General features: G+C 43.8%; 1 protein-coding gene across 1 annotated transcript in view; it reads left to right on the top strand.

Moving 5' to 3' along the window:
- LOC112561837 (potassium voltage-gated channel protein Shaw-like) overlaps positions 1-24,463 on the top strand; it is a 47,669-nt gene extending 23,206 nt beyond the window's left edge. The window contains 7 exon segments of the mRNA XM_025234607.1: positions 270-564; positions 567-1,184; positions 4,516-4,554; positions 9,352-9,381; positions 13,525-13,701; positions 16,398-16,553; positions 16,910-24,463. Coding sequence (XP_025090392.1) covers positions 270-564; positions 567-1,184; positions 4,516-4,554; positions 9,352-9,381; positions 13,525-13,701; positions 16,398-16,553; positions 16,910-17,130 — 1,536 coding nt within the window. The 3' untranslated portion in view covers positions 17,131-24,463.
- Positions 24,464-26,819: the final 2,356 nt, after the last annotated feature.

Here is a 26,819-nt window from a genome sequence, read left to right as displayed (position 1 = left end):
TTATTATTATTTTTTTTTTTTGCGCGGGTATGATCGATGCAGACATAGCGGTAATAAAAAGGTAGTTTCTGAGAACCAATCACTAAGAATGCTAATGTCAGATTTTTTGTCACTATCGTTATATTCGAATAGAATCACTAAAGAATGGTAATGTCAGATTGTTGTCACTAGCACTATATTCGATGAGAATGTTTGGTAATGTCAGATCTTTGTCACTAGCACTATATTCGCTGTTGCTTACGCTGTCTTGTGTGCTGTCTTTTTTGCAGATCATCGCCGTTATATCTGTGTTTTTCATTACCATCTCCATCTTGTCCTTCTGCCTGAAGACGCACCCTGAGATGCGCGTGCCCGTCATCATCAATACCACAGAGTCACGTGCTGACGGCACGCAGTCATGGCGCCTGACCAAGGACGAGACAGAGCCGCATGAAGCCTTCTTTTACATCGAGTGCGCCAGCAACGCCTGGTTCACCTTCGAGATCATTATACGCTTCGTGGTGGCGCCCAATAAACTAGACTTTCTCAAGGCGCCGGTCAACATCATAGACATAGTAGCCACTCTCTCTTTTATCTAGACTTCATGCTGACCAAGTTGAAGAAAGAAAGCGACATGCTTGAGTTCTTCTCCATCATCCGAATCATGCGTCTGTGCAAGTTGACACGTCACTCCGCCGGCCTCAAGATTCTCATTCACACATTCAAAGCTTCAGCCAAAGAACTTATCCTTCTCATCTTCTTCCTAGTGCTGGGAATAGTTATATTCGCGGCCCTCATTTACTACGCCGAGCGCATTCAATACAATCCAGACAATAACTTTGAGAGTATTCCCGTGGGTCTTTGGTGGGCCATCGTCACCATGACGACAGTGGGCTATGGTGACATGGCGCCCAAGACGTACATGGGCATGTTCGTGGGCGCACTGTGCGCCTTGGCTGGCGTCCTGACCATCGCGCTGCCTGTACCCGTCATCGTCTCCAACTTCGCTCTCTTCTACTCGCACACCCAGGCGCGCTCCAAGCTGCCCAAGAAGAGACGGCGCGTGCTTCCGGTGGAGGCTCCCCGGCCCAAGGGACCCAAGGTGCCAGGTGTGCCCGGGGGAGTGGTGGGCCCGCAGACTCGCCGCATGAATGCCATCAAGCATAACCACCCAGGTGCGCTGGACGCCAAGATAGCTCGACTTGGTAAACTTGTTCATACAATAACCACTTTCGCTTTTCTCCTAGGTTTTCGCGCTGTCCAGTGACCGTGGTTGCCCCCCCTCGGTTGTTGGATCTGGGCCCCCGCAGGCCGGGAGGGCGGAAGGGTGGCTGGTGTGGGCGAGTGAGCGTGACTCACGCACACGCTTGTCTGTCTCCTGTGCCCTCCCACTCGCTCGCCTGCGCGCTCTCACGTGGTCTACAGTATTTCTCGACGCTTTTTCTTTCAGTTTGTCGCTTCCGCCTGAGTTGTCGACTCTTTGTCACTCATCGCTAACTGCTCATTGCTGACGTTTCATTGTTTGTCTTTCACAGAGGAGACCTTCAGCACCGCCATAGGTCAGGGCTGCATTGTTGATGATGTTGACAAAATAATAGAAATGAATCAGAATGGAGAAGCTAAACAGGAATGCCAAGTAACAGTGATCAGAGTAGCATTTTTCAAAGCATGTTCCGCAACACACGTGAGGCTAGCTATTTCACAGCAGTCTTGGTCAGAAATATCTTTAACCTCTAGAACTACAGCTTGGCTTGAAGTCCGACCTAGATTCTCTAAAGAACAGAGTTCTTTTTAATCATGGCTAGAATTCACTGTAGTCAGTCTAGAACTTTGTTATACACCCGAGTGGAACTCCCTATTGTCAAGATTAGAATTCCCGATCAAGTAAAACATAATCCAGACTAGAACTCCATATAATCCTGACCAGAAAGTCCACTTGACTTAACGTCCCTCTCCTCTTATCCAGTTCACTAGATTTTGACTCCACACACCCCTTCCCTTTTTGTCAGCTTCGTTTTCTTAGGAAAGCGGCTGCTGTCAAAACCTACTCTCGCCCACCCATGTAAATGGGCTTTTATTAATGTTCCATTCGTCAGACTGGCATCAGACTGGTTCCTCTATTTTACAGTCATCCTAGCTATTTCATTCCATTAGACAATTGCTACTACTGTTAGACATCCTAGCCATGCCAACAAACGGCTAGTACTACCTGTCCTGTTACTATGTTAGGCGTCCTAGCAGGCTAATAGATAGCTGGTACTACCTGTCCTGTTACTGTTAGGCGTCCTAGCAAGGTCTAGCAAGGTCCTAGCAAGGCCAATAGATAGGCTGTACTACCTATCCTGTTACTATGCTAGACGCACTAGCCAGGTCGTAGCTAGGACCAGTAGATGGCTGCTACTACAGATCCATAGACGCTGTATGCCGTTCGCCATGGAGCCGTGAAGCTGTAGTTCACTTTCATAAGAATAGCATGCCTTGAATAATATAATATTATTCCTAGAGTTATATATGTTCGTTGATATCAACACACCAACTAGTTCATCAGCTCACCTGTGAACTGCCATCTCCTATGCGCTATATATATATATTGTATGTGTGTGCGCGCGCGCACACGAGTGTCTGTGCAATAGGGAGAGACTGTGTGTATAGGGTGTGCGTGTTCATGTGAGAGTGTGTGTGTGAGAGAGAGAATGTGTGTATCTTTGTGAATATAGGTGTATGCGTGAGTGAGAACATGTGAGTCCTTCCGACTGAGTGAGAGAATGTGTGTGTAGACTGTAGAGAGAATGTGTGTATATGTATATGTGCGTGCGGGTGTAAGAATTTGTTTCCGAGTGCATGAAAGTGTGTGTGTGTGTGTGTGCATGTGTGTGTGTGTGTGTGTGTGTGTGTGTGTTTGTGTGTGTAACAGAGTGAATGGAGAGAATGTAGGTATATTTGCGAGAGTGTGAGACGATGTGAATGAGAGTGCGTGGAAGTGAGAGAGAACGCACATATGTGTGTATGGCGATAACACATGTACACGTGTGCGATAGAATGTGGATAGATGTGGGTAAGTGAAAGAGGATGTGTGTGTGCGCGCGCGCGCATGTACATGAAAGAGAGAATGTTGACACGTGCGCGTGCATCTGCATCCAGTTCTCCCCTCACACAGTCCATGACAACTTGTGCTCTGTTGATACAACTTGCTATGTCAACTCTGTCGCTGCATGACTTGCACATTGTATACATGTTGTTTTCTGTCAGCTTTGTGCAAGTCTGTGTCTATGCGGATGAATGTCTCGTGCAACGTGTGCGAAAATCATCTTTTTCTTTGTCGCTGAATTTTTATTTGGGACCATCCAAGAATCATCTTTTTCTTTGTTGCTAAATGCTATGTGCTCAGGTCAACATTTCTGATGTAGGTGAATGACATGCAATGTAAATCAACTGTTGTTTGGTTGCTAAATGTTACTTTTGCAAGCCTGCGCCTTCTCTCTTCTTAGCTGTTGTATGCAGGTTATGTTTTTTTTCAGTTATGTGGTTGTTATGTGGGACTTAGGCGAGTCTGTGGCTGAGTGTTGTTTATATGTCAGGTGTTGGTCGGTGTCAGTAGTGGCTGGGCTGTGAGTGGTGCAGCAGGTGCCTGGCGGCAGTAGGAGAGCTTTGGACATTGTCATGTGTGTGCTGTTATCTCTTGCACTTGCGCCTGTCAGTTATATCTTGAATTATTTGATATAAATATATTATTTAACCTTTTCCTTGCTGATGTTGTGTAGAGTATTTCTGAATCAAGGAACTGGAGGTTCTGTAGTCACAGCCTAAACACGGCTTGGGTTGAAGCGCCAAGGAATAATGTACTAATAAGATTAAAAAATAGCTAAGATGAATCCAAAGTGAGAATAAATGTATTAAAAAGATTTTTGAAGCACTGAATAGCTCGTCGATGTCATGATTTCCGTTGATTATTTCTTTTAGAGAGAATAAGTCTTGTAAATCAAAGGAATAAAATTCCAGTCAATTTTCCAGCTTTTTCGGTGACAGTCATTTAATTGTTTACAAATATTGATACTCCTGTCAGCCACAGGCCATGGCATAGTCACTGTCACATTCAGGACATGACTTTGTCACTGTCGGCTACAGAACAGGACATGGTTGCTAATGGTTCCAGTTCCTTGATTGTGAAAAATATATGGTTGTTTTGCTTCTCATGTAACTGTTATTTGTTTTAACTGTTTTATGTCTCCAGTTCTGTAGAGTAAGAGAAGTATGTTAGCAGAGTAAATAGTCAAGGCGTGAATTACTGTGAGGTTTGTGTATTTTTGTCATGTTTATTGGAGTATGTCTGTGGCTACCAGCGGGTCTGTGTTGTTGTCCAGGCATTACACAAAATGTTCCGTCTAGTTGTCGGCGGACAGGGGTCAGTGCTCACTGCTACTGATGCTTGTCTAGCTGGCCCTCTGCGGCCCCTCCCTCAGTTTTCCCCCTCCCCATTTTGACCAGTGAAAGATTTCCCCCCTAGATTGATAGCACCATTCCGTCTTCTGTCTGTAGCTCATGGCGGCACCATCCAAGAGCTGATGCCATTTCGTAGTAAGTTCTCTACCTTCTTACCTGGTGCATCGTACAGTTTTATATATATATTTAGAGTGTGGGAATTTTGTTTTGATTTCAACTGCATGGCTGAGAATGATAGGCATTAGCTGGTTTTGTACATTTCAACTGCATGGCTGAGAACGATAGGCGGTAGTTGGCTTTGTGCATTCTGACTGCATGGCGGGAAGTAAACATCAGCCGTTGGTTTGTCTACATGACCGACATCTGTCACACTCTGTCAACATGTCACCATCGATCTATGCGCTGTGTGTGTGTGTGTGTTTCTTTCTTGCGTGAGTGTGTGTATGCATATGTGTGTGTATGTGCGTGTGTGTGCGCGTGTGTCAGTGTCATTGCGATTGTTGTGCTTATTAGTGTGCGCATGGCATATATATATATGTTGCTGCTTTCACTGCTTTGCGTGCTGCTTGTGTCCAATGGACATGGTCATTTATAGCGGCATGACTTGTGGGGACAGGAGAAGCCCAGCATAGTCATTTGACCTGTCCTTGGGTGGAATACACTAATGTATATTGTGTCCTTAAGGTGGAATACACTGATGTGTATTGTGTCCTTAAGGTGGAATACACTGATGTGTATTGTGTCCTTAAGGTGGAATACACTGATGTGTATTGTGTCCTTAAGGTGGAATACACTGATGTGTATTGTGTCCTTAAGGTGGAATACACTGATGTGTATTGTGTCCTTAAGGTGGAATACACTGATGTGTATTGTGTCCTTAAGGTGGAATACACTGATGTGTATTGTGTCCTTAAGGTGGAATACACTGATGTGTATTGTGTCCTTAAGGTGGAATACACTGATGTGTATTGTGTCCTTAAGGTGGAATACACTGATGTGTATTGTGTCCTTAAGGTGGAATACATTGATGTGTATTGTGTCCTTGCACTCTTTTCTTACCATGCTTCACTTACTCTCACCTGCCTTGATTTCAAGGGATTCGAAATCAGAACAGGTGTCAGTACTTGACTCCACAATGCGCTTGTGGATGCAGACTAAGCTTAGCTCCAGACAGTGTGAAAGTCTTCATGTATCACTATAGTAGCTTCACCTAGTATAACAGTGACATGTATCATTATAGAAGCTTCACATAGTGTGACAGTAGCATGTGTCACTAAATAGAAGCTTGACTTAATGTGACAGTGACATGTGTATTTAACAGTGCTGACTAGTGAGTGTAACTGGGATCAGTGGTGGTGGTGTTGACTACAAGCAGAGATTGACATGACGGATACAAAGTCTCGCTATTATGTGGACATGTTGACAAATAATTTGTCCATGATAGTCACAAGATGTCAGCTGATACCGGGATAGACACCGGGAAGCAGCGATGACCAATCAGCGGAACATCCAAACACTGATATAAATTTGAAAGAGGATTTTGTGTTTATTATACACATTACTTTAAATAACTATCACAGACGACGGAACGCCACCGACAGAAAAAGGGAGACAAGCTTCTGACCGCTAATGCTGCCTGCATCTTGTGGTCCACCGCAGTCTTTCCGCTCTTAATGACGCAAGTGACAGTCACTAGTGTGTTCTGATATTTATCACATGACAGTCACTAGTGTGTTCTGACATTTATCACACTACTGTCACTAGTGTGTTCTGAAATTTATCACATGACAGTCACTAGTGTGTTCTGACATTTATCACATGACAGTCACTAGTGTGTTCTGACATTTATCACATGACAGTCACTAGTGTGTTCTGATATTTATCACATGACAGTCACTAGTGTGTTCTGACATTTATCACATGACAGTCACTAGTGTGTTCTGACATTTATCACATGGCAGTCACTAGTGTGTTTTGTCATTTATCACATGGCAGTCACTAGTGTGTTCTGACATTTATCACATGGCAGTCACTAGTGTGTTTTGTCATTTATCACATGACAGTCACTAGTGTGTTCTGACATTTATCACATGGCAGTCACTAGTGTGTTCTGACATTTATCACATGACAGTCACTAGTGTGTTCTGAGATTTATCACACGACAGTCACTAGTGTGTTCTGACATTTATCACATGACAGTCACTAGTGTGTTCTGAGATTTATCACATGACAGTCACTAGTGTGTTCTGACATTTATCACATGGCAGTCACTAGTGTGTTCTGACATTTATCACATGACAGTCACTAGTGTGTTCTGACATTTATCACATGGCAGTCACTAGTGTGTTTTGTCATTTATCACATGACAATCACAATTGTGTTCTGCGATTTATCACACGACAGTCACTAGTGTGTTCTGACATATATCACATGACAATCACTATTGTGTTCTGAGATTTATCACATAACAATAACTATTGTGTATATATATATATCAAGCTCTTTCATATTTTATTTTCTTTCAAAGCAACTCAAAGATAGTAACAATGCCAGACTGCGTGAGAAAACATGTTATGCTCTGAAAGCATAATCTATATATATAAACTTGTAGTGCTCTGAAAGAATAATTAATAAATATATAAACTGATAATGCTCTGAAAGAATTTATAAAAACTTGAAATGCTGTAAAAGAATATATATATAAACTTGTAATGCTCTGAAAGAGTTATACACAAACTTGTAATGCTCTGAAAGAATATATATAACTTGTAATGCTCTGAAAGAGTTCTATATAAATTTGTAATGTTCTAAAAGAATAATACATATAAATAAGTAAACTTTGTAATGTTCTGAAAAAAATATGAACACTTGAGATCATTTCTTAGTCTATACCAGCGGTTCTCAACCTTTTACTAGTGACGCCCCCCTGACGAACAAAGGTACGTCCTCGCGCCCCCCTTAGCCAGCAATGTAAGCTAATTTCACTAATACCGGTATAAGAAACTTTAAAAAAATGACCACCTTCGCGCCCCCCCCCCTTGTAAGCACGTCGCCCCTCCCCCAGGGGGGCGCGCACCACAGGTTGAGAACCGCTAGTCTATACAATAAAATATACAAGTCGACATGACCATACGACTGCTGTACAGGGACCTTAGGGGACAGTCAGTAGGCTAGCAGTGCACTGCATGTCTTGGCATGATGAGATGCCGTGTTCATAGCATGTGAGGGCGCTTTGGTCGACTAAAAAACTACCTGTACATATTCATGAGTGATGTCAGTACAAGAACAGTGCTGTTAGCACACTGCCTGTACGAATACTTGAGTGACGTCACTACGCGAGCAGTGCTGTTAGCACACTGTACAAACACTTGAGTGACGTCACTACGCGAGCAGTGCTGTTAGCACACTGTCTGTACAAATACTTTAGTGACGTCACTACGCGAGCAGTGCTGTTAGCACACTGCCTGTACAAAGTCTTTGCCTCATATTCCGTAAGTGACATCACTAGAAGATGTGTTGTCTGTGTTCTCACTTGGTTGCGTGGGGTTTGCTCGTGCCTGTGTACCATCCTCCAGCTGATCCTCGTGAAAACCCGCAACTTTTGAGCTCAACTAGGAACCATTCAGTTCCTTTAACCTTCCACGTTTTGTAGCAACAGATAACTCAGTTCACACAATGTTCCCTTCTGAAAAATGCTGCCACCTTCCCCTAACGTACGTCACTTCCGCTGGTGAAGAACAAACAAAAGTGTGCTGACGATGTTCATACCCGTTGTATTACACAGGAGCAGAGTGATGTCTTCTCGTGTACCGCCAACATTTGCACTGCGAAACAGAGAAGTGAAAAAATATCCAACTTTATGTTAGTAGCAATAACATAAACAACAATATTCGACTATCTTTGTATTACAGAAAAGTGAAGGGATCATGTCAGTAACAATAACATCAACAACATCCTAATCGTAGACAGAACAGCGAAGTGACGATGATTCTCTTTTTTTTAAAAAAGTTGAAGTAACAAAGTCATCCCACAATTTGCTTGCTGTTGTTATCCGGGTTATCAGCTGGAGGAAGTAGTGTTGTTGGGTGTGGTACTAACAGAATGTAATCTACACTATAATTCCACTATTGAACATGGCGCTGCTCGGCTCCTTTAATTATTGTACATATATCATTTGTCAGTAAGGTTGTTTAATTATTGTACATGCATCATTTGTCAGCAAGGTTGTGTTTTAAGCACATGTGTGCAGATACATGTCATTTACCTTTACAGAGTATTGAAAATGCAGTTATTGCAGAATGAAGCTATTGCAGTACGTTACTGTGTTAAGAAACTGTAATTTGTGTGATGTACCTGCATGCGTATGACAGTGCAGGCAGGCGCATCTCTTTGATCACGAGCCGTGTTGCTGAGCCCAGGATGACAAGACGTGCACTAGTGTGTTCAGTTCACAGTAACAAGTATTTAGGGAAGAGGACAGATTTCTTTCTTGTCTCCCTTAAATGTCCATCATTTTCACATCAAAGAGATCATCGAAGAGTCTTCAATAACCGATTTTTTTCTCAGAGAACATAAAGAAGAATTCGTGCACTCGTCTCTATCTGGCCGTTCTCGTTGCTACACGTGTGGTGCACGAGCACGCATTATTCCAAAAGAATACGTTGCACGTGTCAGGAGGGAAACACAGGTACACAAAGCTGCCATCACCTTCTTCTCCACCCTGGATTACTGGCAGATGACTGGGCTGGGCAACAGAGGCCGAGGTTCTTTGTTACGATGTCAGTGACGCCTCCTGTGGTGTGAGTGTAGGATCTCAATGTTTGCCAGATGTGTGGTTTTGTCTGATAAAAAAAATGTATTTTGATTGTGTGACATGTTGCTATTGTGTTGCCATTGTTGATGTAACTTTGCACTTTGGTCTCTTCCAAACAGGCCATTATAATCACTTCGCAGCCCTCATCGGTAGAGTATCCTGGAATTCGTGTCATGTTTTCCTGCTAACCTCAAAACCTTAATGCCTGCTGTGTTTTATTTGTCTCATTTCATTTGCAAATATGTAAAATAGATGCATTTTAGGCATGTATCGCCATATTATCAATCCATGTTTTCTTACTAACCTTTGCCTGAATGGCGTCACTGACGTGACAGTATGGCTCGCTTGTGGCCTTTTTTGGGATTTTTTTTGTATTATCATGTATCACACTGCATGCTGGGAACGCCAGCCATGTAACAGTCACGTGACAACATATTACCAGCAGGCAAATGCTTGACCTAGTCACAGCTGCCACGCTTGTAAGCAGCTTCCATTCCCCCACCTCCATTGACCAACGCGTATTTGTCAGCAGCTCATTGGCTGACTTGCACAGTCCTCGCTTTCTAGTTGATGATTTGCATCAGTGAACACACTGATGATTACCTTTTGGCTTACGTAAGGTTACAGTCAGAATACTGGCTGAACTAGAAACACTTTGCTTGTGACATAGACAACAGGATTGCGGGTAGATAAACAGCTGTAACGGCGCCATGTTGTTCAGGTCAGCCATGTTTTACAGAGCCAGGTTGTGCAAGTCAGCCATCTCTTCTTTGTACACTCTTAAAGTAACCATCATTTTCGTTCTCTTTGCTCAACGCATTCAATAGGTTTGCTCCCTGGTGCACCTGCTTTACATTCACTTGTTTGGTGACTTTAGAGTGATGCCTGCTTCAGCACGTCCAGCTGCCTTCTTGCCTCTCCTCACGCTAACTTTAGGCACCTGCTACACTTGACTGGGCGCTTTTGAAATTACTGACGGATGTTGTAATGGTAACCAGACTTGCATGCTCTGGTAGATGTCTACAATCTTCCAACATCTGTGCTTTGCTAGTGCCTTTGGAATAGGCTTGCCGTGACGCATGCCAAGCGATCCATGACTATTTGCCTGACGAATGCTGGCAGTCCGTTTGTGGTGGAAAATTTTTAAAATAATAATTCGTAGGTTTAAAACAGATGTTTGAAAGCAAAGATGAAACAAAAGTTTTCATAATATTTGAAAAAAAAATTAGTGTCCTAAAAGCACAGTCAAATGTCCGTCACACTACGCTGCGCACTGTGAACACGAGCGTAGGCCACACGAAAGAAAACATTTAGCGATCTGTAGGCTGGTCACACATCACTGAAAACACTTATGGATCTGATGGCTGGTAAAAAAATATATAAATCGGTTAAAATAGTTTTGAGTCTGCCAGTCGTCTGCCAGCAATCGTCGTAAGCTTGTCCCCGCTCGTTACGAGCTGAGGGCAGTCTCTGGAGAGTTGGTATTCATTAACTTTCTGAACTTGCAGTTAACGCTTTTAGGTTCAACACGATGACCCCCAATGTGATAAATTTCTCCGTATGCCTTGCTTCTGCAGTGGGACGGAGAAGTGGCTGTTAAAAATTGGTTTTCTAGTTGCAGTACCAACATGGAGTCTCTTCTTCCCGTGACAATATGTTGACACACTGCGCATGATTCTCTGTTTCTCTGCCTTCACTGTCACGCATTATGCTGTCACTGTCACTGTTTGTATGTTTACTGCCACAATATTTATCTTCACTATCAGTGAGCTCTTCAGTTTTTTTAAATAGTTATTTTGTCGTTTTGACGCGTGACTGCCTGTGTGTGTATGCAGGTGTGTGTCTGTGTGTGTGTGTGCGCGCATGGGTACATGAGTATGACAAAGAACAGGGCATGGTGTGGAGTGCATATAAATACTAGTGGATAGAAGTATTCATAAAGCAAGAGGTAAATATGTGCAATAGGTAAGTTTATGCTGTATCAGTGTTCATTTGCAAATGATCATTTTGCCACAGTCTTTTTACATGAGTAGCATTCACTGTGATGGTACTATAACTGTCAATGAAGCCATTGCTTCATTTTTGCTGTGAAGAAACCACATGTTTCACATCTGTGTGCGCCTAAGTTGAATTTGAAGCATTTCTTTCCCAAAAAAAGAGTTAAAAATAGCCAGGACGCCCTAAGATCATACTGGACAACACAAGCTCAGTATCGAGGTACCCTGAGATCATGAAATCACACCCTGTCTATCAAGACACCCCAAAATCACACGATGTCTGTCGAAACGCCCCAAGCTGCTTACCGAAACATCCCAAGATAACTGTCTATCAAACGCCCTAAGACCACTGTCTCTCAAGACACCCAGAAATCACACCCTCCTATCGACACCCCGACATCACATCGTATCTATCTAGTCATAGTAATATTACTTACTACGAGATCACACATTACCTGTCAAGACTCCCCACGGTCACACCACATCTGGAAGAATTTGAAATTTTTTGCTGACGATTAAGGGCAGACCTCTTCTTCAATTTCATGTCTTATTGTCTTCATTTGTCTTGTTGGTACTCAAACCACGCTTGTTCTCTGTAGCAGCTCTGTATGTTTTAGGACCGTAGGACAAATCAAAGTAGGGTTGACGGGTGTCTTCATCCAAACAATCCCTTCTGTTGGTCCTGCGTCTTTCAGTCTTGCATTCCGCTGGACCATCATCCTCACGCTGTGCAGTTTCAACATAATGCATGCGCGCGCGTGTTGTGAAAATAATTTCTGAACCCTGGACGTGTTTTCAATTCAGAGTAGCACCACATTAACATTTGTCTCTAGTTTTGAGGCGACCAAAGTGTTATCCGCACTGAAGTTTGTTGATTCAGCGAAGCATTCAAGAGATAACGAGAAACTAGTAGGAAGGGGTAGACTATGCAAATCAATTGTAGTTTTTTTTTTTTTTTGTTTCTTTTTAGGATAAGTATTTTTTTAAAAATACTGTTAAATGCTCAGAATTGTTCTTACATAGCGAATGGCGAGATAACATCGTCCAGTAAAGACTTAAAATTATTACAAGAACGCCACAAGCGCGTGCATATGCCTAATACATGGAGTTTCCTATTTTTTATCAAAATTTGTCAGATTCTCCAAATCGAAGTCATGTGACGGCGAACATGACTACGTGTTTCAAATGGTTTGAGGAATCGGCGATTAGCGCTACTCTCCAAGTGCAGACTGGTCTACCGGTCTCTGGCCTTCCTCTCAATATTCTGACTATCAACTAGTCTTTATTCCTCTGGCTGCTGTCTGGTCTGTCTCTGGCAGTTTTGGCATCACCTCCATATGCTGACTGTCCAGCACAACACAGTGCTAGTTGATTCATTGTGCTGTTATCACAGTCCTACTTTATCCCTTCTTTGGCTGTGTCGTCGCTGCTCTGGAGCCATAGGATGTAGGAACCGCTACAATCCAAAGTAGGGTATGCTACTTCCTGTATGCTACTTATATATTTACCACTTTCATTCAAAGTAGAGCGTAAAAATACCCTCAGCAAAACAGTGGTAGCTTTGTCCTTCTTCTAAGGATGCAGTATTTCTACCATCCAGGTTGAGATAGGTGCTTCCACCGTGCTAGCCTTACCTGAAGTACTGGTATCCTAGCAACTGACAGACAATCTAGCATGCAGTAATATTGGCACCTTAGCTTTACTACACCTGCCACGATGTTAGGATGGATTCTGGAACCTGACAATCCTAGATCTAGACACCCCAGATTTTGTAACCACACTTAAGTGTTGTTAAATAACCTCTCTTTCTCCTACACAAACACACAGAGAGAGAGAGAGAGGAGTGTGTGTTTGATAGAGTATGAAAGAGTAATCAGTTATTTCACATTTGTATTCTGCTTTGAGTTGCTAAGTAGATTGTTATCGCTAAGGTGGCAAAAAGTGCCAAATGTAGATGGGTGCACAAGAAGGGAGACTGTAGGGACAGTAGAAGTAAGGATGATAACTGTCGCGTCCTGATGACGTGTGCACACGTGCAGTGATCGACTGTCGCCACGTGCGTCCAGACACAGGCAGCATGTTCTAGAAAGTTGCAGCAGCGGCTTAGTGGGGGGTGGGGAGGGATGGGGAGATGTCGGAGGACTAGCTGCGCCACTTGCTTGACTAGAACTCACACAGTAAGGGTGCGCGGAGTGAACCTTACAACACTTGCTTGCAGCCGACGGTCTAACCGTGTGTGTGTTTTTTTTCTGTCTCTTCTGTTTGCCTCCCTCCTGCTTGCCTGCACGTGCCCAGGCCGGAACGGCGAGGAGGCGATCCCGATGTTGGTGCTTAACCACTCAGACAAGCCGGACGGGGGTTGGACCCCTAGACCCCAGCCCCAGCTGCCCCTCGACAGGTCGCCTCCGCGCCTGCTAGAAATAAGTCCCGCCAGCCCGCCGCTCAAACTGACAGACGTTAGCCGAGCGGCCGGTAACTATTGCTCGTCTCTCCCCCACCCGCTTATCTCCCTTTTACCTGAACTCCTCTCTGGCCCTCTCGGTGCCGTGATGACGTCAGTGTAGTGTCGTAGAGCACTCTTTCCCGTCTGTCGTGTCCTTCACCTTTCTTGCTGTTAGGTGCAGTTCCTGGCCTGTGGTCTGTAGTCTCTCGCCCTGTGCTTCTCCCCTTCATTGGTGGAAGATCTCTTGCACTCGCTTTATTTTGTTTGGTTTGACCAGACAGCTGTTCTTATTTTGTGTTACGTAATTTCTGTTTTTTCTTCTCGACATTTTGTTACCATTGTCTTGTTCATCCTTTTGTCAACTTCTAATATTAATATATCTTTTGTGAACTGCCTTAAGTACTTATAGTTTTATTGTTGTTGTTTTAAGCTCTCGGTGTGGGTTATAATGCATGCAATAGCTTTTCTCATCTTTTTGTCCTGCACCCGCTTTTCCCTTACTGAAAGAGTGCCTGCGCGCGTGCGTCGGTTCGTGCGTGCGCGTGCCGATGTGTGCATGTGTAAATCTTTTATAGAAATACTCCTTGTGCGTCTGGTTTATGTGTGTATACAGACACATTTATGACTTAAATAATAGTTTTGTGGCATACCTGTTCTTTTCCAATATGTAGTGTTAAGATCTGACCAATTTTTCCTGAAGTTTATTGGGATATAGAGTTGTTTTCTAAGTTTGGATGTTATACTCCTTTTTGGTCGGCAACTCAGCGATCATTTAGAGAGGTCCTTGGTATCCAGGTATAGGCATGCGGGTAGGGATGAGAGAGAATGCTGTGAGGTTAAACTGCTCTTTGAATGGTGGACTTGTGGATGTGGCTGTACTGACAGTAGCAGTTGCACTACAGGTCTTCCTGTGGTATCTAGTGTCGCTTTGGCCTTCATTAATGCTGAACTGTATTCTGCCGGCAGACTTGCGCTAGTTACACTCTCTTAAACGTGGGCCATAGTAGGTGACAAAACAGATAGAACTTTGTAAAGCCTGGCTTACAGAAAGCACTGGGCCTCCCTCACCCTGGTGTCTGGGCAAGAACAAAGTTGCTCCCTCACATTCCTGTCCTAAATTAGTTCTGATATTCGAGTGGAATCGACGCCATCTTATTCTTTTGTTGATCACAGAATTGTACGTCTGCTGTCCATGTATGTTCAAGGCAGTCATGCTTCTCCATTCCGTTTTTAGTATAAGAAGTTTCCAGCCCTTTAGACTGGTGGCCAAAGACTTAGAGCCACGTTAATGTAAATTTTAAGCTTTTACTTTGTAAAGTAGGAAAGTCTTACTTTTACATAAAAACATCGCATTGACAATATATTTTTTAAAAAGTCACCTCTATATATATAAAAAGATGTCACAGAGTGCTGTAAATGGCTGAATGGTGAGAGTCAAAGTAAACTAGATGCTATCATCTGTGTCTTCTCTGCTGACTGCTTGAGGTGAGCAGGACTGCCGTGTGCCTGCATCTTGCTGCTAACAGGACAGTCGCTCACCCACATCCTCCTCTCTCCTCCCCCACTTCTGGTCTGGAGCATGTCGTCCTGCACACAGTTAGCTTTGTCTTGACCCACACTTGCATGTTGTGTGCATCCTTGCACTCTCAGCACTTGTACAGTTTGTAGCCAGATGTTAGGTGTAGCATTCTGTCAATATAAATAAAGCCCAACTATGTATGGACATGTTGTAGATTTGATTACACAACTCAATTACATCTTTTGAATAGCAACATCGGTTTCGCTTTACATTGCCACTGCTGCAGGAGTCAGTTTTTGGTAACAAATTTATTTTAATAAAAATTAGCACGAGACTTTCATGAAGTAATAACATGTCATTATTCAAAAGCCAGTAAATGTAATTAGCTAATGACATTTTTTGTAAAAATTTGATTATCAGTCTGTTAAAGGTAATGTATCCTTTGTCAAGTTTTGATACAGAAATTTCAACATAAGCAAGTTGTAATATTTGACAGAGTGTGTTTTGTCTTGCGATAAGGTATATACACACCGGTAGACTAAATGTCATCCTCCTTCAATATGCTTGTCAACAGATAAGGCTTTGATGTGGAGGTCTATCAATCTACAACTTGCATGTTATATATCTCGTATCTTGTAATGTCGGGCTTACTGGATTCTTTGCATTTATCTTTAATTTAATGAATGACGGAAATTAAATTTAAGTAAGTATTGTATGAACGTGGGTGTGCCAGAGTGTTTATGTGTTAATGAGGTATCACTACAAGATGTGTACATTGACACACTGTTAATTTGAACTATCAATGATCAAGTTTGTTTATATCCAAAACAGAATTCAAACAATGAGAAATAATTATAAATGAGCTGAGATAATTTGCAGAATGTTCTCATTTTAAGCAAAGCATGATACCGTGGTGATATCTCTTTATCATCTAGAGTGACAAACAGCAGAGGGGGACGACTTGCTCGTGCTGCTGACTTAAGCAGGCGCTCAATCAGTTGTAGAACCTTTAAAATGATTTTGCCTAGCCATCAAATGAGCAATTAAAATATTTGTCATTCAGTTCACTAGTCAGTACCACACAAAGTTTGTTAAACTGTAAGTCAGTTCGCTGAGAGGCACCCCTCCTGTGGTCAGTATCATCCCAGTCTGAATCATGTGCACGACCAGCAGAGAGCACACTCAACTAGAACTGAACACTTTCAGATGCACAAGGGGCGTCTACAGCACTGTCCAGTCTACTGGTGGCCCCTAATGCCCAGGTGACCCTCAATTCCGCTGCTGGACCGACTCCATCCATCACCTCCTCTCTCCCAGTGTTCGAACCCCGGTCAAACTTGGAGGACCAGGTGCAGGAGAAAGGTGAGTAACTGTGGATAGTCACGTGTCAGCCTGTCTTGTGGACTTCGACCTCTAACTCACCAGAAAGACGTTGCTTCACTCCCTCTTCTTAATGCAGACATATATCTTTAATTGACTGGACAAACATTATTCAGTCTTTTCTAGTCATGTAGATCGAGCTTCAATGGAAGAGAGAACTGCTTTGGAACTTTTGAGGTTTTGGAGAACCAACGTATTTATGTGTGAGAGAGAAGAGAGAAATAGAAAGAGAAAAACAATCTGTTTGTCTTGGTCATTACTATTATTGCAATTTGTATTATTGTTTGTGATGTAGTTGGTGACATTAACTGCATCACGCTGTGGTTGGTTGTCGACAGGTCCGTTGCCAAGCGTTGTGACAGACGGGGCGGTGATCGAGCCTCTGGTTACAACTGTTCCGTCAAGCCTCAGCAGCTCCCCGACTACAGCCACCGTCTTGGCCTCCCCTACAGCCAGTCAGAACCCAGAACAACGATCACGTGATCCACCGACGCCGCCTGGCACTAACAGTTCGCCCACAGCGCCCACCAAGAACAGTCTTGTCATAGTGAACACGTAGCGCCCCCTCCTCCTTGCTTCAGCTTACACGCCCAGTGCATCATGAGAAAGGCCAGCAGCAACTGGCAGCTAGGAATGTGCTTAGAGACCCTGTGTAGGGCAGCCGAGACTGACACAGCCGCCAGGGCTGCTTGCAACATGTCAGTAGCTCGTTCCAGGTCGAGCCTTTTGGCACCACTCGCTCTGCCTGACATCGGATGTAGTACAGCTCGACCATCCCGACAAGCTGATTGGTCGTAACAGGTCTACCAGCTCGACAAGCTGACTGGTCACGTAGATATACCAGCCTGGCAGCTCATTGGTGGAACGGTCCTCTCAGCCTGGCTGGTGGTTGGCTGGTCCGTGCCTCGTCCTGGTTCAATCCGATTGGAAGTTATAAATGGTAACGTCACCGCCGGAAGGGGCCTCTTTGACAATGTTGGCGTGCAGCTGGGCGGCCAGTCACCTTGGGGCGGACGCTGAAGGTTCTGTAATGCGTGACATTTGTGGCTTCCATAATGCTGCTCTCGTACAACACAGCCCAGTGTGTCCTCACGACACTGACACTGACACTGCGTGCTTGACTGACAATTCAAAAGGAGAGAGCCAGTGTGAGAGCCAGCGTACCTGTGTGCGTACCTGCGTATTTTGTGTGAGAGGGAGGGTGAGTGGATTGTGGGAGGTAGGGGTGGGGAGGGGAATGGGCTGCAAATAATTGTGCCGGGACTGCGCTACAGACAACAGTTGAGCTCCAGCAGCGAGATGCTAGCATGGCGATGATGGAGCTTGTTCACACACCTCTGTGTCATCCCTCTTCACAGTAGAAGTATAGACATGAGTAGCAACGAGGGTGTCCAGTGCACAAGTGATTACCACAGTTCCCCCCTCCCCCTGCCCTGCATTTCGCCTTTCTGTTGACATGTGCACCATCTCTCGTCATGATGCTCAGTATAACATGCCCTTACTTCTATCCCTGTGTCAAGATAACTCGCACTGCCCGCCAGCAGACTCTTCTGTGTCCGCCATGCACCGCAAAAAGCCAACGACCAGACACGACTCAGCTCAAGCCCTTTCGTATTCGCTGGCCTGAAGGTGCGCACCGTGTCAAAGAGAGCAGGAGGATGGTTGTTACGAAACTGAACAAATAGTGCGGTGGTGCGTGTCCGTGTGCGTGGAGCGGTACTGGAGTGTCTCACAACTGTCTGCTGGCGATCACGAGGAATGCTCAAATCGAAAGCAGACATGCTCGCGATCACTTGTTTGTACTTGAGCATTTCTGCCATCTTTTGGGAGAATGGAGTGGGGGTTGGGGTGGGAGGGTGGGAGGGAGAAGATGTTGCGCGTGATGTTGCCACCATCCATAGAAGTTATTGAACAGGCGACTCGCGCTTGATGCCCAAGCAAGTGCGGCAGGACATGGTTGATAAACTGATATTCATGACGAAAATGTCATATTTCGCTGTAGAGAGAGATGGCCTCCACTTGGCCACTGCACTGCCCATTTTGTACGAGGACGAACCATTTGTTTACTCTAGTGATACATGCCTTTATTGCTGTGCGCTAGAAAGTGTGATGTAAACAATGATATTATCAGGGCCCCTGTCCCTGAGACAGAGCATTCGTTTTCACTCAAGTCCCCATCCTACTATCAGCACCTTAGACTACGGAAATCTCGTAGAAATATTTGAAGACCTCCAGCAAATCCGTCTGTCGTTCGTCACATGTCCGCCAGTTATCTGTCCGTCTGTTGTTTCCTCTCGTGCTCCTTCCACAATCTCTCTCTCTCTTGTGTCAGCCTTGGACACAAAGTTTCCTGCAGTGTTCTTTCTGCAGACCGTGTTTTCTGAAATATGGGATGTCGCCTACTTTTCCCGCAACGAACTTAAACGACAACGCCTGCCCCGCCCTAAGCATTTGTGTTGCACGTGCACGTGGGAGTTACCACTTGTCGCTCGTCCCTTCTTTTGCATCTTCACAGACGTAGATGATGTGTTTGTGGTTCAAGATCAGCTGTTAATGGTTCTTGTGAAAACCACTTCGTCACCGACATCTGGAGACTTTGACAAGGGGCTTCAGAAGTAAATAGGTAGATAGATATTTTAATTTTGGTATGGGGTGGTTAAGGCTTGTAATATCAGCGGTGATACTTCATGTAAGGTAAGCGCCTTCAGAACTAAAGACGAAATGCTGGTGCTCATTCACGGTGAAACAAAAACTGTCCAGTCTGTCTTTTAATACTCGGACATGCAGAAAAGACGGTCTGACTTTCGATTCTCGGACATGCAGACGAGTGCTGCCGACCTCACGTAACGGTCTTGAGAACAGTCTCACGCCGGAGGATTTTTCTTACTGCATAATTCATCTGTTTTCATTGAACTGTACTCCCGCAGGAGATGGCGCGTGTCATTGTTGCATGGTACAAAGCGCGTCTTCGATTCTAGCAGATCCCTTTAGAATGGTGAAGTGGTGTGTAGCGGTATGAAACAAAATGAAAACAAGCTGGAACTTCTTCAGAAAGCAGAAACCAGACCTACTACTATACAAGCTGCGTACTGGAAGGTCAGGTCGTCGAGACCTGCAAGAGACACGTGTGATCTGTGAAAAGCGTGTGTGTACAAAAGATGGCGGATCTTGCCAGTACTAGCTGTACCAGGTCACAGTAGGACACACTGCACTATGCGTACTAGTACATCTTGCTATGAGCGCTGACATTTAGTAATAAACGGTTTCCAGAATAAATGTCCTTTTAGGTATTACAAATTCAGTCGGCAACCGGTTATTTTACGCATAATATACATTCAAAGCAAACATTGTTTACCAGTCCTAGACGTGGAGCTCACCAGTGTTTAGAACCTTTGTTGTCTCTCTTCCCCTCCCCCCTTGCTGTACACTGCTGGTGTTTTTGAGTAATGTCCTCCCCTGCCACAATGTAAAGCAGAAATGAGGATCACCCTGACCAGAGGGCGCCGCACTCGGACCACAGCATACAGAGTCTCCAAGCGTCCATTGCTCCAGCACTAGATGCAAATGCTTCATTAAGCCACAAGTCGGAGAGGACTGGTGCCTCGCGGACTGACCATCTGGCCGCGCGTGTCCAGACTTACTGCAGTGACCTGCGTGTGACCTGCGTGTGGGTGCCGTGGGCGGCCTGCTTGCTGTGCAGCACTTCTGCTCTCCAAGTGTTCTGTCTCGCGTCCGCAGCTCTCCGTTGGCCGGCTGTGTGCCCGAAGTGACAGCGACGAGGTTGGTTCATGGACTTTCAACAGTCGCCAGCTTGACCACACCTTTCTGTTTTGTAGGACGTGAAGGCAGCAAGCCTGATATTTGCTCCAACTGTCTGCTGTCTGCACATCGACCGGACGCCTTACAGTGAAGGACAGCCAGTTGCTTTCTACCCGGGAAACCCCCCCTCGCGGGAAGTGGGACAAGGTGGGGGTGGGTGGTGGGTGGGGAACAATGTTTCTGCAAAGACCGCATCGTTAACGAATGACGTCACACCGTTGTCTGTGGCGGCTCCTGCTGCTTGGTTACTGACCCTTGACCTTGCAGCCTCACTGATGACTGATCTGTGATCATGTAAATTCTTGTCTCACAGGGTGGCCTCTTGACGAGGCCAACACCGCATCTGTGCAATTCCTGGTCTTATTCTCAGAGCGGTGACAGTGGCTAAGTGTTTGATGTAAACTGTACGCTCGGTAATTCCTCTGCTATTGGTAATTCTTACTTGTCCTTGGATAGCTCCACCATTCTTCTCCTTCTGATGCCACATGCGCAACGTTTACAGAAAGCATGTGCTTTGATGATTGGATCTCATTATGTCTTCAATGTGTGATATGTGTGATATGTCTGATAGTTCACACGTCTACGCGCCTCACTTCCCGCTGTTTGTATTGACAACAAGGTCTGCGAGAGGTGAGAGGTCGCAGGTCGTGGTTGTCAAACGTAGTTCTTTAATGAACCTTGAAAGGTTGAGGTCATCACCTGAGAGTGACTTGCTTTAGGTGCGGTAAAGCCCTCCAGTTTTCCGAACATCTAAAACTAATGTGACAAAAGTTTTGAGCTAGTGTTCAATAATTAAATACATATTATTCCTATGGGGAATATGCAAAGAAAATAATGCGATGCGTTAACAATATCATTTACTGTAAAAATATCTTTGTTCTCGACCTGTTAGTCGACGAAGTGCAGCAGTGCAACATCAGTTCTATTTAGTGACAGATGAACCGACTCTCTCTTAGTTTTTTTTAACTCTCTGTTGTTTATCTTAAGGGAACAGTTGTCATTGGCAGGGTTGATACAGATGTGAATGAACTAAATTCCAAACTTGTTCATATTTCTCACATCAACAGAAAAATTACTTATCAATGATATAGAGCTCTAGAACTCTAGACAAAGTGTATCACAGACTACAATATTTGAATTTTGATCAGTGTCATGTTTAAACACTACACACTCTGCTTTGTGACAGCACAAACACGAGATGACTGTCCTCATGCATGATCAGCTATCTTGATGAATATACATCTGTGTGTGTGTGTGTACGCGCGCGCTTGTTTGTGCAATAGGAAATCAACTGAAAACCATAAAATTAAAATTCTACATAAAAATACACTTTACCAGCATTGTGGAACTTAAAGCAGTAAATCTAGCCTCATAGTTTTCGTATCGGTGAATAAACAATGTAGTTTTGAAGCTCGCAATGGAGACTTCAGACGTGTAATGTTAATGCAGCACATGCCATTTCAGTAAACTACTCAGTTTGAGCAGGTGATGCCTTGAACATTTTGATGAAAGTTTTTTTTCTGGTTGATGGATTTCTTTCCATTTTTCAGTCAGTCTTCCACAAATTCGAAGACTTTTCTAGACAGCCAAACTGTCAAAATTTCGTGACTTTTGCAACGCAGAAACTGTTGTCCAAACTTTCAAAACTCCCCTTGAACACCTTTACAGAGCATAATAACCCAGTTTAAAAGCTTTATTTAAAATATGTGAAATAATTAAACAACACATTAGGTTTTCAAATATATAATACATAAGAAAAAATAATCTTTATGAATTTAAGACCAGATGACAGGTTTTGTAGCTTTGGAGAAGTAAATTTTTCAAACTTAGTTGATTAGAGAGCCTTGTATTACAAGTTGCCTTGGACACTAGAAGAGTAACTCCTTTGCAGTTAAAGCAAACTTGTCTGATTGCATAATTTTTTACTAGAATTTTAAGCACCGAATTATGCACTCACTATTTAGTTTTTCCGCTTTTATAAAATCTTTATACTGGTTTTCTTAACTTCTTCGTCAATGTTACACAACATTCACACACATCAGATGTTTGTATGTGCTCAATTCTTTAGCCGGCCTACATACAGAAAAAGTCTTAGGAGCACTGAGCTTCATTTTTGAGGTGTCTACGTGGCACAAGTGCCAGTTGCTTCAAACATTACGACTAGTGACTTTCAATGTTCTGGATTTGTCATCCAGCAGCGAGCTATCACATCACGCGAATCGTTTTGTGAATAGACAATAATTTTGCTGACTTTTTCTTGTGAAACATCCCTGATGTGGACCTCGGCATTTGTCGCTCGGTCTTAATCGCGTTTACCTCAAGTAAGGGCAAGTCACTCTCGCTAGCACCAAACCTTTCTGGGTTCATAGCCAACAGCGTCCCTTGCCTCCAGCACAACGATCACGTGGGTTTGCTTCGTTTTTTTCTAGTATTTTTTCCAGGACTTTACTCACTCCCTTTCCATCCCCATTCCCTTTTTTGGCCAGACAGCACCTTCATCTCGGCTCCGTGCATTGACCACTTGCTGCTTAGACTGGCACTAGATGCTGCGCGCAGTTCGCCTTTTGTCACGGCCAGCGGTCGGACGAGTGGCGCCGCCTACCGGCTGCAGGCTTCTGTGCATTTGGCGGCTTCTCCAAGCCTAGTGTGCGTGTGACAGCTCCACGGCTGTCTTTTCTAATTTGTAACTACTGCAAAATGAGAAATCTTGTCACTTTGTTATGGAAACCATGATGAAACTTTGTAGCGTCGACTAGTTCTCTCGATCCAGAGTACCTGTATATATGCTCGCACTCAGCCACTCATTTCAGTCACCCTCACACCCTCACACCCTCACAAGCAGTCGCTCGGCCGGTCCCGCTGACCAGCTGACTAGCTGGCGCCTTTAGAGCTGCACCTGGCCACCAGACTGCGTTGTTACAGGACGCTCTCGGATGATTGTTGTCCACCAACTTGGCAGTTCATGTGTCCATAGTCAGCTTTATTTTCATTTTATTTACACACACATAAACAAACAAACAAACAAACACACACACACATACTCACCCAACCACACACACACACGCACGCGCGCCACAAACAGTCCCAACCATGCGTCAGGCAGGAGAGTGCGGAACATGAAAGACGTGCCAGAGCGACATTCAGATTTCACTTGACGAAGAAAAGATTTTTTTTTCTCTCGTTGGATCTTTCGGCAGTGACACTGCTTCCTCTTGTCCTCCACGTCTACAGCATGTTGCGTGCACTTCATTGTTGCTCGCGGACAGCCAAGGTCTACGAGTGCACTTGCCAGTGTTCTACATGGCATGATCAGGTGTTTACATTCAACCTTTGGCAGTGATTAGCATTCTGCATGCATGTGAAACTAAAGTTAGGTCAGTTGAGAAGACAAAATGTCGCTGACAATTTCAGTAGCCTTCACTTTAATTTATATTTGAGAAAATGAAACCCTCCATCTATTTTGTTTCCCCTAAGACTAGCCTGTCATGAATTCATTTGTAACAGCTTATACCTGTTGTAATAGCAGACTCATTCCCGCAGCTCTGCGATAATTACTGCTGAACCTGTATACAAACTAGGCAATCACACGTGTTTGTATAGAAAGCTAGGTAATCACAGAATGCTATATGCAAACTAGGCGATCACAAAATGCTGTTTACAAAATAGATAATCACAGAATGTTGTACACAAACAAGGCAGTCATACAAATTTGTATATATAAATATAAAAATAGATGATCACCCAAGTGAGGAGTAAGCAGAAGCACAGCGGAATGACGGAGCCTGCTCAAGCTGTGATGGAGAGAGCACTGTGTGACATCCCCCTGGCCAATACACAGGTGGCTAGTCTCCAGGTGTGTCGACACCAGCACATGCTCATCATGTGATCGACAAAGGAGATGTTTCTGGAGACCTTGCTCGTCACTTGGCAAGTCGTTGGTTGAGGAGGAACTGATGCAAAATGACACGTAAACACATAACATTTCAAGATACCACCAACTTCACTCCTGAACAGCAGCACTGTGCAATCTTATTTCTAATATTTCTGACAATTAAAAAAATCACTATTAGGTACTTTCTTCATCGTTGATTTTGTTCATTGGATGATTGAGTGGTGAATGAGCCTGAGAATATCTCAAGATTTAGGATATTGTGCCACACCGCGCCAGTGTATTTCTACTTTTGTTTCGTGTTTTATGCTCCTCCTTTTTCTTTTTCTTTTCTCTTCTTCCTACTTTTTCCAGGCTGTCTCTGTTAAGACACTTCTTTCATCGAAGAACCGACCTATAGGAGGTCACACCAATCCACTATGAGCGTCCATCCCCTTATAGATGCCAGGCAATTCAGTGACATCAGTTACTAAGAGCCCTGCAGGAGACCAAAGACAAACTCCTCTCACCTTCTAGCTTTACAGACACATCCGGAGTCCAGTCTTACCTCACAGTATTTATGAATCCAGGGTGGGATCGCAGTATTTCACCCGGTGTCGCGGCGTCTTCTAACCCAGCCTGAGGTTGACTGTCACTAGTGGCAATGCTAAACTAATGCACACGAAAAAAAAAGTTAATTTCAATGACCTGAAAATTTCTTGCTGACTGATGGACATTTCACGAAATTAAGCGACAGCAACACACACACACACAAAACCAAAAATAAAAAAGCAAGAACAACAAACAAACAAAACAAACCACCCCACCTGAAACGGCCATGTTGACACAGTTTGATGTAGTCGTTGAAGTCAGTGCTAGATGAATGTTTTTAATTCTTTTTGCAGTAGGTTTACAGAGAGATTTTACACAAAAATATTACTTGTAAAGTATTCACTCCTATTCAGCCCTTGCTATATGGCGGTTTTCACGACCTACTAAGGCTACATCACGCAAAATCACTTCAGCAGTCTGTGAAAGGAATAATAAGAGATTCCATTTGAATGGAAGAGGATGAAGATAACGCGTTTGGAAATTTAGAAGATATAAAATGGATAAAGGAACAAAGTCTATGATAAAAAAGTAAAAGGTTACAGCTAAACCGTAAAGAGGTCTGTATTACATATTTTTCACAGAAGGTTTATTGTTGTTTTTTTTGTACTACTGTATTAGGAAATATTAATAACAAGATGATGTCCGGTATTTCTGGGCCTTGCAGAGGGAGTGATGACTGCAAAGGCGGCATTGGAAAGTTGTTTGAAAGCCAGGCACCATCACAGATCGTAGCCTTATCCTCCAGATTTTATTTTTGGTTTTGTTTGCTGGAAAGCGATATAAAGATAGTTTTATAGCAATGTTGCATTCCTTCTTACTAAGCTCATTACTTGCCAATTTCTTTAATAGTCAGCGGCTACCAGACTAAACATAGCGCATCATATGACCGACAATGCAAATCATATTTGTCTGTTTTCCCTCGTAGCCAGAGTAACCGCACTGAGGAAGCCTTTCTGGTGTGCTCCATAGAGAATCGGGAAATAAAGAAGACAGAAAACTCCTGACAACCAGCCATCGAACAGTGTCACAGATGATGATGATTGATGATGATTGATGATGGTGATTGATGATGATGGATTTGCTATTTTAAGATTCGGTATCTTTCATGCAGTTTGTATCAACAGACGTGCCCGTGACGTCTCACGCGGCTTCACAAGCAGATGGATATTTGAACAGGTGTGGAGGACTCTTGTCCCTTGGCCTTATAATAGTGAAGTCTTTTAAGCTTGGTATGTGCCACCCCTTGGGCAGGTCAACTGTGTGTCCTTCATAGCACCAAAAACTTATAAAGGATATTTTAAATTTTGCTAATTTTTTTCAAAACGGACGCTAAGCTACGAACAAAGATTTTACAACCTCATTAATAAATTAAGTGCGTTTCTATAATGCGATTTCTTGTACATACTCATTGAATATTTACTATACTAAACAGAAACACTGAGAGATGTCATACAACAGCCAGCTATAGGTGTGTGAACACTACTCTTTCTGCACGAACACACTCACATAAGGGGGGAGGAAACCGGAGTACGAGGAGAAAAGGACTGACGGTCAGTCTTCTAAACTGGTGTCATATCCACAGTGAAGTATGTCAAGGAGGAGATCCGAACCCATAACAATCGTCTTACTGTCCTGGTGCCTCTGCGACACTAGCTGCCAAATTCTCTCTAAGTCATTTTGTATTAGAGCATCTGATGCCCGTATGAAGCAGTGGATTTGGAGAGCTTGTGAACTAGGACTGAGGCCGCCTCAAAGTTGGATGGTGATTTATTCCTCGTACAAATCTGGATTAGCCCTAAAATTAAGGCCTGGTCAAAAACGTTCTCTTTATCTAATCGTTGTTAATGTTTATGAAATTGAACATATATCTGTTTCCACTTCTCGCAACGTCAAACAAATTGCGTTCGAATACTCTGCCATTTCATTGACTAAATATGAATACTTCTCGT

This window comes from Pomacea canaliculata, linkage group LG4, assembly GCF_003073045.1.
Source record: "Pomacea canaliculata isolate SZHN2017 linkage group LG4, ASM307304v1, whole genome shotgun sequence".
NCBI classification, from domain to species: domain Eukaryota; kingdom Metazoa; phylum Mollusca; class Gastropoda; order Architaenioglossa; family Ampullariidae; genus Pomacea; species Pomacea canaliculata.
Note: the sequence above shows the minus strand (reverse complement) of the source record. Positions and strands in the feature narration are given on the sequence as shown.